The 12,882-nt window shown below is 45.1% G+C and overlaps 1 protein-coding gene across 3 annotated transcripts in view; it reads right to left on the bottom strand.

Annotated features, from left to right (window-relative positions):
• Positions 1-268: 268 nt before the first annotated feature.
• The window catches only part of Dcun1d2 (defective in cullin neddylation 1 domain containing 2), a 29,396-nt gene continuing 16,782 nt past the window's right edge, over positions 269-12,882 (bottom strand). Inside the window, exons 5-7 of one of the 3 annotated variants that reach the window (XM_085844173.1) lie at positions 5,728-5,810; positions 3,204-3,300; positions 269-2,233 (exon numbers count right to left, since the gene is read on the bottom strand). In XM_085844173.1, coding sequence (XP_085700299.1) covers positions 2,154-2,233; positions 3,204-3,300; positions 5,728-5,810 — 260 coding nt within the window. In that variant the 3' untranslated portion in view covers positions 269-2,153. The remainder of the gene's footprint in view (positions 2,234-3,203; positions 3,301-5,727; positions 5,811-12,882) is intronic. The other 2 variants (XM_085844175.1, XM_085844174.1) reach the window with 2 other exon arrangements.

Raw genomic sequence — 12,882 nt, 5'->3', positions numbered from 1 at the left:
CTAGATATAATCTTAGCCGTATTAGCATATTCTGATATACAGCCCCCACATTCCAGCATATTGGGCAGAGAAAGGGACCTTGAGGGATGGAGCTGTCTGTCTGTCTGTCTCCAACATGCTACTTACCTGGTGAGGATGCAATGTGGCAAGGGCTTGCTTGCTGTCACTACAGAGGGTCTTTCTGTTCCTCCAAGACAAAGACCAGGACCTTGATGTGCACAGGTAGGTATTTGTGCAACCAAGAATAAAGGACATCACAACACCAGGGAAAATATTTTATTTACTATATCTTAGTTTTCAGCATTTCTGTAACATGCACAATTCAAGTGTAAAGAAAGCACAATTGTTTAAAAAGCCTTTATCAATTACTGGTATGTCGCAGCCTATTGACAATCCCGTAGAACTTATTTATGTTTGCTTGTCTATTTGTTTTACTGTGTGAGTACATGTGTGTGGGGAGTACATGCATTTCATGGCACATGTGTGGAGGTCAGAGGACAGCTAGAGCAGTCACTTCTGCCCTCCACCACGTGGCTCCCAGGGACTGAACCCAGGCTGTGCCTTCACCTGCTGAATCATATCACTGGTCCTTTCCCTGAAGAATGTTAAATCTTAGAAATAAGAATGTATTGCAGACCTTCAAGATTTAGTTCTTTGTATCTATAAACTTCTCTGAACAGAAGTTAGCTACAAGTCAGGAACCCACAAAGCCTGGAAGGAAATTGTTTTCCAGGTTTTCACTAAGTCAGTTTGGTTACATATGCTCTCAAAGATGACCCGGTTGTCCCTTGACAGACCTGCGCTGACAGGCCACTAGTGATGTCATCTCACGCACCGAGGGGCTGGCTTGTGGAGACTGGTTTCCAGTTCCGACCCTTCACCTCCTGTGAGGTTCCTGTTCATTAGCAATGTCCACCTCGTAGGGCACGCATACCTCAGAGCTGCTTCCTACCCCAGGAGCAGGCCCCAGTACCAGGAGCTGCCCTACAGCACATATGGGGCATGCTTTCTGTGTTCAGACATTGACAAGTCCCCTGTCCTGAAGTGGGCCCAGCATATCTGCCCCATGGCCCTGTAGGCTGGGCAGCAAGGCACGCGTGTGACACCAAGTCTTGGCAAGTGTGAGGTAGGGTCAGCACAGTGATGTTCGAAGCTTGACACCAGATGAGCAGGTAGGATCCAGGCCCTCTATGCCTGTGTGCATGAGTGCATGCTGACCAGGTAAACACTGGAAAAGCAGATGGTGACACGGCATAGACCCAGGCGCAGACAGGTGAGACAGGGCTTTGGGTGTGGATTCCTTCTGGATGACGTATGTTTGCTTCCAAATGTATATGGCTTTCGAAGGGCTGAACACTGGGCACTGAAGACATCTTAGACAGGTGACGGGAACTGGTGCATCTGATTTGCAAATCTAATTCATCACTCAAAAAGAAGTGTTTCTCATGGAAAACGTCCTTTTAAATATAAAATATATTAAAAAAATAAGAAACTTCTCAGGAGGCAGCATCCAGGCCTATAGTGATAACCTCATTAGAAGTGAACTGGCCTACCAGCTTGTTAACAGTTGGATATGAACCTGCTGGACCTATCCTGTGCCAGCCACCCTGTGCAAACTGCAACAGTCTCTTCTAGAGGAAATGAAAGCAAAACATCTAGTAAATCTAGAGATTTGATAATTCAAAACTATCCATCTTGAATACCAAGATTAAAAGCAGTGGGCTCTCAGGCAAGGCCACCTTCATGAGGCATGTGTTTAACAGCTTGGACTTGTATAAAAGATACGTCATTCTGAGGACACAGATGCCGCTTTGAAGCATAATTGTAACATGATTCCAGTTTGGAAACGGCTGGTGCTCCCCTTAACGTGAGGAGCTGGACAGCGAGCTCTCAGCCCTGCGAACAGGGTCTATGTTGCTTTCTCTAAAGACAAGTCATGCAGGCTCCTCAAGCACTAGCTCTGTCCAGGTCCCCGGCGTCCCGAGGCGCTTCTGTGTGTCTGCACGCCAGCCACTGCAGCCTTTAAGCAGAGGAAGGGTTTGCTTCATGAGTGGACGAGGAAGACTCGGAGGTCAGCGACAAATGCACACAGCAACCCACGCAGCTGTCTCCTCCAGGACACGCCCATCCTACCCTCCATCCAGCTTTTCCATCTAGAAAGGGCCTCGTCTCCCGCCTGTGACCACTGGCCGTGCGTATTCTACAAAGTCATCTATAAGGACAGGCCATGCTCCTAAAAGGGAAACAAACAGATTTTTAAAATAAGTCTCATGCCAGTATTTTTATATTAAAAATATTCTTTCCCCATTCTAACATCTAAAGAAACAAAGGAATCTGAAGCTTATGCAACTTGTGTCTGATCACATGACTCGCTGAGTCACTTCTGCTCCAGGAAATAGGGTGAGTGAGTGGTGGGTTTAATGTCCTCAAGACCACATTCACTGACCACGCCTACATGGTGGCTTCTCAGGCCTCAGCCAATTCATAGGCAGTCAGTTAGACTCTGCGGATGGGAAGGAAGCAATGCCCGGGAGCACTAATCCCTAGTCATGGGTACTCTTCCTCTGACTCCTTACCAGAGACCCCAAGTCTATCCAGTGCAGAACACCACAGCTCACGGGCTCCTCCGCTGCACCGGCACATGCTGCCTCTCATGCTAGCTGGCTTCTGGCAGACAGTCATGGCTCCTGAAAACCAGGCTATCTATATTCAACTATCTCTTCGTTTCCACATGCTCTCGTTAGGCACTGGCTATAAGCTCAACATTGAGCGGGGAAGCCACAGAGATGAGGGACAGGATGTGAGACAGATGCTGTCAGTGACAGGTGCTGTCCACAGGCATGAGGGATGAGGGTGTCCTGGACAAAATCTTGGAGCTACACCTAGAGGGGAGAGCGGCCACCTGGACCAGACGCCTCTCTTGGGGAGCAGTGCTACTGTGGGAGGATGTCTCTGATGTGAGGTTCTCTGGCATCAGGGAAAATATGTCTAGACTTATGACAGCATGTGCAAGCCATGCTACCCAGGTTTGACGTGGCTATAGGGGCTGACAAGGCAGTAAGCCAGTACACTGCTCTTAACTCCTGTGGGTGGGCGGCCCTTCTGGGTCAGTGTCTGCCCCGCACTCTGGGGCTAGTCAACTAGCATCCGTAGGGTGTGTGAGCATCTCTGGTAACCCTGTGAAATCCTACAACTTCTAGTACCTTCTTCATCGTAGTTAGACAAATCATCTGCAATCATGTTTCCAAAATCTAGGAGAAGGTTCCAAGTATCCCTTGGAATTGATCTTTTGTGATGCTCCTAATACATAAGAGAAAAACATCCACCAGGTTAAGGTTCAGATCTCAGCTCTCAGATATCACAGTGGGCAGGGCGCACTGCATCAGGAAGCGGTTCTCCTGAAAGCAGGGAGGAGCGCAAACGCAAAACCATCACAAGGAAAGGCAACGGACGTCCATCAACGGTACGTGCTAGGCGCCGTCTGTCCAACTGAGGAAGACCGAAGGATCTAGAAACACTTTACACTGACAACTGTACATTCCTGCTTTGGTCACACAGAAGGCCAGTCTCTACATGTCTTCACCCTCCCCACTTCCTCAGCACAAAACTGTTAGGAGGAAAGGACTCGGGACAACATGGAGTCCTAGTTCTCCTTGTCTTATTCCCTCAGTTATACTTGCACAAGTCAAGTGTTTCTTGAGTGGGATAGTTGTTTAAAAATAATCTCTGTTTCTAATATTCTACTTGTATCAAAAACATAGACTAATACAGTGCCCTTACCACAGAGAGGCAAGTTCTGGGGCGAAGCTGGGCCCCCAGGGCTCCCTCTCAGCTGGTTCTCCCCTGATGGCCTGCAGAGTACTCATCAACTCAAACTTAGTACTGTCACACCAGCTTCTACATGCCAATGCACACGTGTAATTGTGCAATGAACGGCTGCTAAGCCTGCTACATGTATGTGTGCATGCTACCTTAACACTCTTTTCACAGTTCTCTTTTTCTGTGCACGTGTATAGGACAGGGACCACCTGTTGTGGAGGTTCTCTCCTTCCACTGTGCAGGATCTGGGGATTAAACTATGGTTATCAGACTTGGTGGCAGATAGCTTTATCTGCTGAGCCATCTTGCCAGCCCTTGTCTTAAATTTTTCTTTCTTTCATTTTTTGGAGGCCTACTTATTTACTTTATTCTTGGAGAACTTCATATAGTATATTAAAACACTAGATTGTCAGTGGTCTATAGAGTCTGTCCTCCCCTGCCAACATTCAGTCTGAGAAATACCCAGCTGACATCGATCTGACTGCCCTGCTCGGTCCTCTGTCCTCTTGGGCAAACAGTCTCATTCCTCCAATCAGTGGACACTGGCTCTGCTCTGGCATTCTGCTGTGTCCATGATGTGGGGGGTGGGTGACACCTTCTGATTTCTAGACCTGTGGCCGTGGAGCTCTCTGGAGAACATCTCTAGTTTGGTATTACCCGAGATGAGAACCTGGTGAAACAGGCCAGTAATCCTGGCTACTTACTAGGCTAGGCAGGAAGATCCCAAGTTCAAGACCTGCCTAAACTGAGCAAGTCAAACAAAAAGTGAGCTGGGCTGTAGTTCAGTTGTAGAGCACTTGTTTAGCATGTAGGACGCCATAGGCTCCATCCCTGGTCACACAATGAGTGAAGGAGGAACTGGGTACTGGGTTATCAGCCACTGAATGTCCCAGAAGTACCATGGCACGTGATGGGATGAGCCCCTGGACACGAAGCCCTTCTCGAGGCCACTGAGATGTGCCTGCCCTCCACAGACCATGCTCTGTGAATGCTATCACTAGATCAAACAGAGAGGGGAGTGAAATGCCCAAAGCCTCCAGTCTTGCCCATGAGTGCATGCTGGCTGGGGTCATGGATTGAGTGAGACAAGTGCTCCCCACCAGGCCACGGGATGTGCTGTGGGAAGCATGGCCTTCTTTCACTGTCGAGACGGTGTGAAGGTCTGGGTAGCCCTGCTGTCACCAGGGCTGTTGTTTGTGGACCCAAAACATGTTCTTGCACACTCTACTCACTTCAGAGAGCTCACAGCTAAACTGGCTGTCCCTACAAGACAGGGTCTAGCACAGCCAGTGTGCCTGCCTCAAGGCACCATGAAAAAGCCCCCTGTCCTTCTGTATGGGGCAGGATACGTTTTTAAAATAGTGTCAGATTACATACACACATGGTAGCAGGGCACCACTAGACAAGATCCAGTCCACCCTAGAGTCCAGAACAATGTGCTAAAGTGTGGTTCTGGCATGAAGAACTATTGAGTTTGGAAGTCTTCAGAGGAGACAGCAGGATAGGAGCTGCTGAGATTTACAGCTGATGGACAAACAAACTTTGGAGCAGCTCCCATTGGCACCTTCTGTGCTGTGGCTCTCTGTAAGCAGCGAACCTGTGCGGCCTCCTGCTTGATGCCTGATGCTTCTGTGCTCACACTCTAACCTGATGCTTCTGTGCTCACACTCTAACCTGATGGCTGTGCTCAGTCTTAGCTATTTAATTACTTACTTACTTTTGTTTTTTGAGACAGAGGCTCACTATGTCACCCTGGCTGGCCTTGAACTCACAGAGATTTGCCTGCCTTGCCCTCCTGGGTGCTGGGATTAAACGTGTATACCCCCTACGCAGAGCCTAAATTTTAGCATTTTAAACAAGAAAAGCTTCCTCTTGGTTGGGCACAAAAGGTAAGAAACAGTCACTTACCAGCAGAAATGTGTTCCAAAGATCTAAAAATTTAAACCTTCCAGACAATACTAACTTCCAATATGCAACAGCCATTTCTAAATCTGGCAGAGAGAAATGGGAGGTGAGGGGAGAAGGGGGAGGGGGAGGGTAGAGAGAGAGAAAAGGGGAGGGTGATTAATAAATCCCAGTCTCTTTTTCTTTGGGATAGAAGTAATTACTTGGCGATCCTCCCCAGCGGTCACAGGAGAGCTGATCTCTATACAAGGGTTTCTGGAAATGGCATGGAACCCAATTTTATGAATCTGAAGAAATTTCTTAGGGAGCACTTGTGTATTACTTGGACAGGTAAGCAGTTGTCTCCAACTAACCAGTTTTGGAGACTTGCATTCCTCGTGTATCAGATTTCACTATGTGCCTGATGCAGCTAGGGCTGTCTGTCCTAGAACCATCTGACCCCAAGCAAGCTGGACAGTCAGGGGACTCTGAATTTCTCACAGCACAGTGAAGACAAATTTCTACACAGAGAAAACCATTTCCACTACCACAAAGATTTAAAAAAGTTTAGGTTGTTTCTCCATCAAAGCCAAAATCCTCTTGCTCAACTAGAAAGCAGTGATTTCTTCATTTTAAAACAAATCTGTGCTGTAAGGTATGTGTTTAGTGGAAACTGAACTGTGGGTTTCAAGGAGGCACTGGAACAGGCTCTCCAGTCAGACCTTTCTGGAACAGCAGTGTATTCTATAGTCTTTGCACATTGCTTAAGTACTTCTTTTTATATGCTAAGGAATAGCATATGAAGACACAGGAAGGTTATCTCTAAGCCTGACCAGTTTCAATCATGATGAATACTGCTCATCACAGGTGATAAAAAGACAGCTATATTGAAACAGTCTCCTAATTATATGTATGCCTGTCTGTCAGATAAAGCCATGTGGAACACAGGCTGACAGCTGTATTAAGGGACAGATTAGTTTAAATACAAAATACACAATGAAGCATTTTTCTAGACTTTCTTCTAAATCTGATTTGATCCCCCTTGGGCAGGTATTATTAATGTCAGTGTTCTAGTTTGAGATTTTCAGGCTGATCATCACCAACACTGATAAACTAGATACAAGGGTAGCAACCAACACTGGATAGGACTCTCTCTAGGGCCTTACAGAGTATGCTGCAGGCCTGAGCCAACCTAAGCACGCTGGAGCTCACTCAGAAAGGATGGAATCAGAGAGGTGCAAGGGAAGGACTTGCCTGGTGTCACCTATGGGACCCACAGTGTAAGGTTCAGATGTTTAGTCCTGTTCTGCTTCTAAGTCTACATCCTTCTCCCTCGGGAAGGACACTAGGTGAGAGCTACAGTCAGCTCATCTTCACGGTGTAAAGCACTCACAGTGGGAAACAGAGGAAGAAGGAGCAATAAAGTCTCACGGCGTACTTCATAATCTAGTTGCGTCTGAGTTAGTTTCCGTCCTAGAGCCCTTCTTATAAAGTCCCTTAGCTGAATGTGCAAGAGTTATGTGACTGAAGGTAAGCATTCCAACACTTAATATTCCTGTAAAGATGTCACACTATTCAAGTGAGCTCGGTCATTTGGAAAAGAATGACTAAAAAAATCCCAGACTTGGGACTGAAGTTGGGGCCATAGTTACTTTGGTATGAGGATGTTTTAGCATTAATTTCTTTCTAGGAACTTCAAAATAAAGGTCCATTAAGAAAATGCTAGAAGGTAAGGCTAGCGAGAACGTACATGTGTGATGCTCCACAAGACAAGAAGCATCCTCTGTTCAAAAAGAAAAAAAAATAGTATAAAACTTTGTTTCCTCGAAGATTGAGAATCTCAAGCCAGCTGACTTCCCCGTGACTAGTATAACAACACGTAAGTCTGCGTTAGAACAAGGAATCAGGCCAGGGTGCAGCTTAGCACTCACGTTAGCATCTGTAAGGCTCTGAGGATGGTCCCAGAGCAGGCGCATGTGTGCTCATGCATGCATGTGTGCACATACATACTCATGTCAAGAAAAGTTTAATTACCCGCTTGCTTAAGTGAGCTGTCTGCTGGGCACAGAATAAAGAATGTTACCCCATGAAAACACTGCAGCTGGGTCAATGGCAACGAGACCAGGACTTTGTAGCCAGTGAGGGTAACTTAAGAACCCTGACTCAAAGCCACCAATACTATACACCACAGGATCCTGATGTGCACAGACACAAAACCACAAGAGAAGAAGAGAATGGGGCTCTGATGCCACTACCCATGGCAAGAGGGGCCTCTTCTAGAAAACGCAGAGCCATGTCTGCCTGTCTCTGCTGGTGCCAATTCCTTAGCAGATGAACCACACAACAAGTGTGCTCTGGAAAGACTAAACTGACAGTTCTGCATTTAATTTGCAGTCATAAAGGGATTCATTCTTTTGAAAAGGCCCTCAAAACCTTTCCTTGTATAAAAGAAACAAGCGAAAGAAAAAAGAAAGAAAAAGAAACAAACTCACTAACTTTTTGCTTTCTGGTGTTCTCAGAAATAAAAGACAGTTCTATGTTCTCAGTAAAGGAATCATTAAACTTGTTGCAGCTTTACCTGCCAGTTCTACCGTCTGAGGGCATGGAGATTAATAAAATGAAGATTAACTACATCATGCCTGCATCTTAGAGAAGGCTCCTTACCATTATAGTACACCTCTCAGAAATATTCACAAATACAAAACATAGTCCATCATATTTCCCTTTTTCTTTCTTTCTTTCTTTCTTTCTTTCTTTCTTTCTTTCTTTTTTTTTTTTTTGCGATGTTGGTAACTAAAACTATGGTCTTATGTATGCTAGGCAAGTGTACTATAAGCAAGTCAGAACCCTCAGCCTTACGTTTATAAGTTTAAAGTGGGCAATGACTTTAGAGTCTAATTTATAACATCTTTGAAAATACTAGGGAACTAAAATTCATATGGAACACAAACACACTGAGTGTCATGGTTATATATGAGTAGCTACCTGCTGTTATAAAAGCCTGGTGTGGGACACAGAACGACAGTGAAATCTACCCACCCAGCTGGTAGCTGCAATGCCCTTAGAGAACACTGTTCACCCAGACATTGGAAAGGCTGTCCAGTTGAGTCCTTGACTCAAAAGATTCGGAGCTCTAGACAATAATTTGAAACCACTGAATTTTGAGGTGTCTTGTTATGCATAATAACTAACCCAAGCAGTGTATCTTTGGTAAGCATTAAGAATTTACACTTCTTTCCTTTTTTGTTTTGTTTTTTTTTGTTTTGTTTTGTTTTGTTTGTTTGCTTTTTGGATGCTGGGTCTCAACTATGCAGCCCTGTCTGGCCTGGAACTTGATCAGGCTGGCCTCAAACATACATCAATTGGCTCAGCTCTGCATCAGTGCCAGGACTAAAGGCTCACACTGAATCTGTGCTTACTGCTGATCTCAAAGGCACTGAAACTGTCACCGTGCAGGAAACACAACACTTCCATACTTTCAAGTTATAAGACATTATAAGACAAATTAAACTCATAAAAGTTAAATGAAATGCTAACTTCCAAAAATATTTCACTTCATTAAATAGAAGGAATCTGCTAAGATTGTATAGTATCAGTAAATATAAATGGGTTCTTCCATTTTTTGCCTTTTTTTTTTTTTTTTTTGAGACAGGATCTTGATATAAAAGCTCTCTGACATGCACCAATCCACTTGCCTTCCAACAGCTCAGACTCTGCATATTTAAGGCACCATGCTCAGCTTCAAGGAATCTTAATGTCCCACTATTATATTAAGTTCCAAATTAGAAGGAAACAGAAAAACAAAAATAATCCCTACCACCCACGGAGGCTTTAAGCACCCTTTTCTCAAAATCACTTAACACTAAGGGATTGTTGCTTAAAAACCTGCACTAGACTTAATATTCATCAACTCCTCTAAGAATTAAGCTGCTCAGGGGAAGTGTTACAGCTCCCAGCTGGTGAAGGATAGTGTGGCCCGAGTGCACTGTTCCCATGCAGGGGCCACAGGAAGAAGAGCAGCTGAGGAAATGAATCCGGGCCGCACAAGGTGAAGTACAGCAGGCTCAGCAGGCTCAGCAGGCACAGTCCTGCTCCAAACACAGCAGGCTTTCCTTTAATCAGCCCTTGGCCTCTTTGTCTCTGAGGCACCCTAAAGCCCGAGTGAGTCCAACAGAGTCTTCTGTTACGCTTCTAGAAAACTCGAGCAATGTGCTTCTGAGAACTCTGATAACATTTAATGGGGTGATGAGGGTCTAAATTAAGATAGACTTCAAATGTAACAACTGTTTTCTCGGAAAGGAGAGAGGAAGATATAAAATCAAGATTTTTAGCTCCCAAAGTAAAAACTCAAGTCCTAGAGTAAGGATGCTGCAGGCTGGTGCACACCCTCAATCCCAGCGGCCCGGAGGCAGAGGCAGGCACATCTGGGTTTGAAGACAGCCAGGGCTACAGAGTAAGACTCAGTCGGTGTAGTACAACCAATTTTGGCTTATCCTTGCCTAGCTTACAAATAAATGAGACTCGGACTACGGTTATTTTGTGTGGCTTTGACAATCACTGGGGGTCACCTCTCATTGACTCTTCTAGCTGTAGGATTGGCTACCTCCCCAGTGGTGGACCCCAGATACTTGCTGTTTCTCCTGGCCACGTGCTCATGGCTCCTCTCCCCTGTGGCAGCGGCTTCCTCCCCCTCTCTCATTCCTACTCTTTTCCCCTCGCCTCTCCTCCTCCAACCAGGTCATTTCAAACCCACCTACTTCTAATTTCTCCAGTAACTGGCTGTCACCAACTTTATTTAACTAATAGTTTTAAATCAAGGAACAAGGTTTGCACAACAAAAGTTTGTAAAAAGACTGCCTACCCATGTTTATTACTGCATGATTCACAAAAGCAGAGTGACAGTCTCAGCCTAGATATGTCAACAGGTGAAGGAATACAAAGAATGTGGTGCACACAGTCAGTAAGCCATTCCGTGTAAGACACACAGTGCAGGAAGTCATTCCGTGTAAGTCACACATGGTGTCAGTAAGTCACTCCTGTAAGTCACACACAGTGTCAGTATGTCATTCCATGTAAGTGTAAGTCACACACAGTGTTATAGTAAGTCGTTCCTGTAAGTCACACACAGTGCCAGTATGTCATTCCATGTAACTCACACACAGTAATAAGCTAAAATCATCATGCAGGGAACGGATGGACCAAGGATCACACTGAGTGAAGCCAGCATGACACAGAAGGACAGAGTATCACAGCTGCATGCATATGAAAACATCTACTAATTTTTTTAAGAATTGGTCTGGGCATGGTGGCACTTGTCTTTAATCTCAGTACTTGGGCACAGGCAGAAGCAGGGAGATCTCTGTGAGTTTGATGTCAGCCTGGTCTACATAGAAAGTTCCAGGCCAGTCAGAGCTACATAGAGAAACACTGATTCCAAATGAAATCATATAAGTTAAATGAGAAGATGGGCCAGTGACTGAAGTGTGTGAGGACCAGGGTTTGGATTCACAGAACCCACATGCAAAGCTGGTGGGGCTGGAGAGGTGACTCAGGTTCAGAGCACTGGCTGCTCTTCCAGGGGACTCGGGTTCAATTCTTAGCATCCATGTGACAGGCAGCTCTCAACCATCTATACCCAGTTCCTGGAGATGTGATACCCTCTTCCACTTTGTGTGCACCAGGCATGCACATGTGTTGCAGCCCGTGTTAGAGAAACAGTTAAACAGCTCTAGAACCCATGGAATGCTCCAGTTAGCTCAGCCATGACGGAGTGCCTCGGAAAGGCAGGAGCTGTGAGGACTACGTGCCCTGAGGACTTGATGCTGCGGTAGGGTGTTGCTCTGCTGCTGCCCTTGGATCACATCCCTCATCACCTCTGGGTTGTGTGAAAGCTCTAAGGGGCTTCCAGCCCCTCCCTAGGCAGCACCATTGGCACTCACAGTAGCACCTAATCTTTTCAATGGGCAGACTAACAATTCACTTACCATTCTTGGAAAGAACTTAGAGATGCAGATTAACAGCAATAACCACCACCCTTAGAAAGAATCTGGATAAATAGGTTGTTAGAGAAGCTAGGTTAAGATGCTTTTGTTGGTGGCTTTAATGCAGAAAATCTTAGGGAACAATTTGAAGTTTAGAAAGGCACACTCTTAATAGTTGCGCTAGAGAATTTTTGGTGGTTAAAAGAACAAAGAAAAATGGCAGCCGGCCAGCAATAGCTGGCGAGCCTCTCTTGCTAAGGCTGGGCTGGTGAGCAAGATGGTGACTGATTTCCTATGCTCACTGTTGCCCTCAGCTTCCTGATAAGATTTAATAAAAAACTGTTAATAAGTAGATGTACATTCTGGATTTAAAGTAAAAATAACTGACTGTTTTATATAAAAGTTTAGATTTGTGATTTTATTAAGATTTTGAAAGATTACTTTTTAAGATAAATGATAAAGTAATTGATCTTTTCTTTGAAACCAGAAATTGTAGCCTGCCAGTAAGAGAAACTGGCTGAGAAAATGCCTTTGCTTGCTTACAATTTGTTAATCTATAATAAGTTGCTTAGTTATGAATGTATGTGGGTCCTTGGGAATAATTTTTTTTTTCAAAGATTTATTTATTATATGTAAGTACACTGTAGCTGTCTTCAGACACTCCAGAAGAGGGCGCCAGGTTTCGTTACGGATGGTTGCGAGCCACCATGTGGTTGCCGGGATTTGAACTCCGGACCTTCGGAAGAGCAGTCGGGTGCTCTTACCCACTGAGCCATCTCACCAGCCCGGGAATAATTTTTATACCTGTACTATATAATGTATTTTATGTAAAAGATTGGGGAACATATTGGTTTTTTCGTGATTGTTTACTAAAAGAAAAACAGAATGTAACCATATTGTAATTTTTGTACTGCTTGAAAGATTTTGCTGGGATATACAAGCTGTGGGAGAAAAAATAAAGTTGTTGGAGCCTTGCTCCATCTACCCACAAAATGCATATGTGTGTAGATATGCAAAATGGCTAGAGCCTTGTTCCAGCCACCCAATGTGTAAATGTATGAATGTATGTGTGTGTATGTGTGAAGCTGCTGGAACTTGTCTTGCTTCATCTACTGTGTGTGCGTGCGCGCATGCGCCCCTGCTTTACACCATCCCCAACCCCACATCCCCTTCTTGGATCACTGAACATACTGCCGGA

The sequence above is a fragment of the Mus caroli genome, unplaced genomic scaffold (genome assembly GCF_978045245.1).
Source record: "Mus caroli unplaced genomic scaffold, Mus_caroli_1 scaffold_10, whole genome shotgun sequence".
Classification (NCBI taxonomy): Eukaryota; Metazoa; Chordata; class Mammalia; order Rodentia; family Muridae; genus Mus; species Mus caroli.
This window is presented reverse-complemented; position numbering and strand designations above follow the sequence as displayed.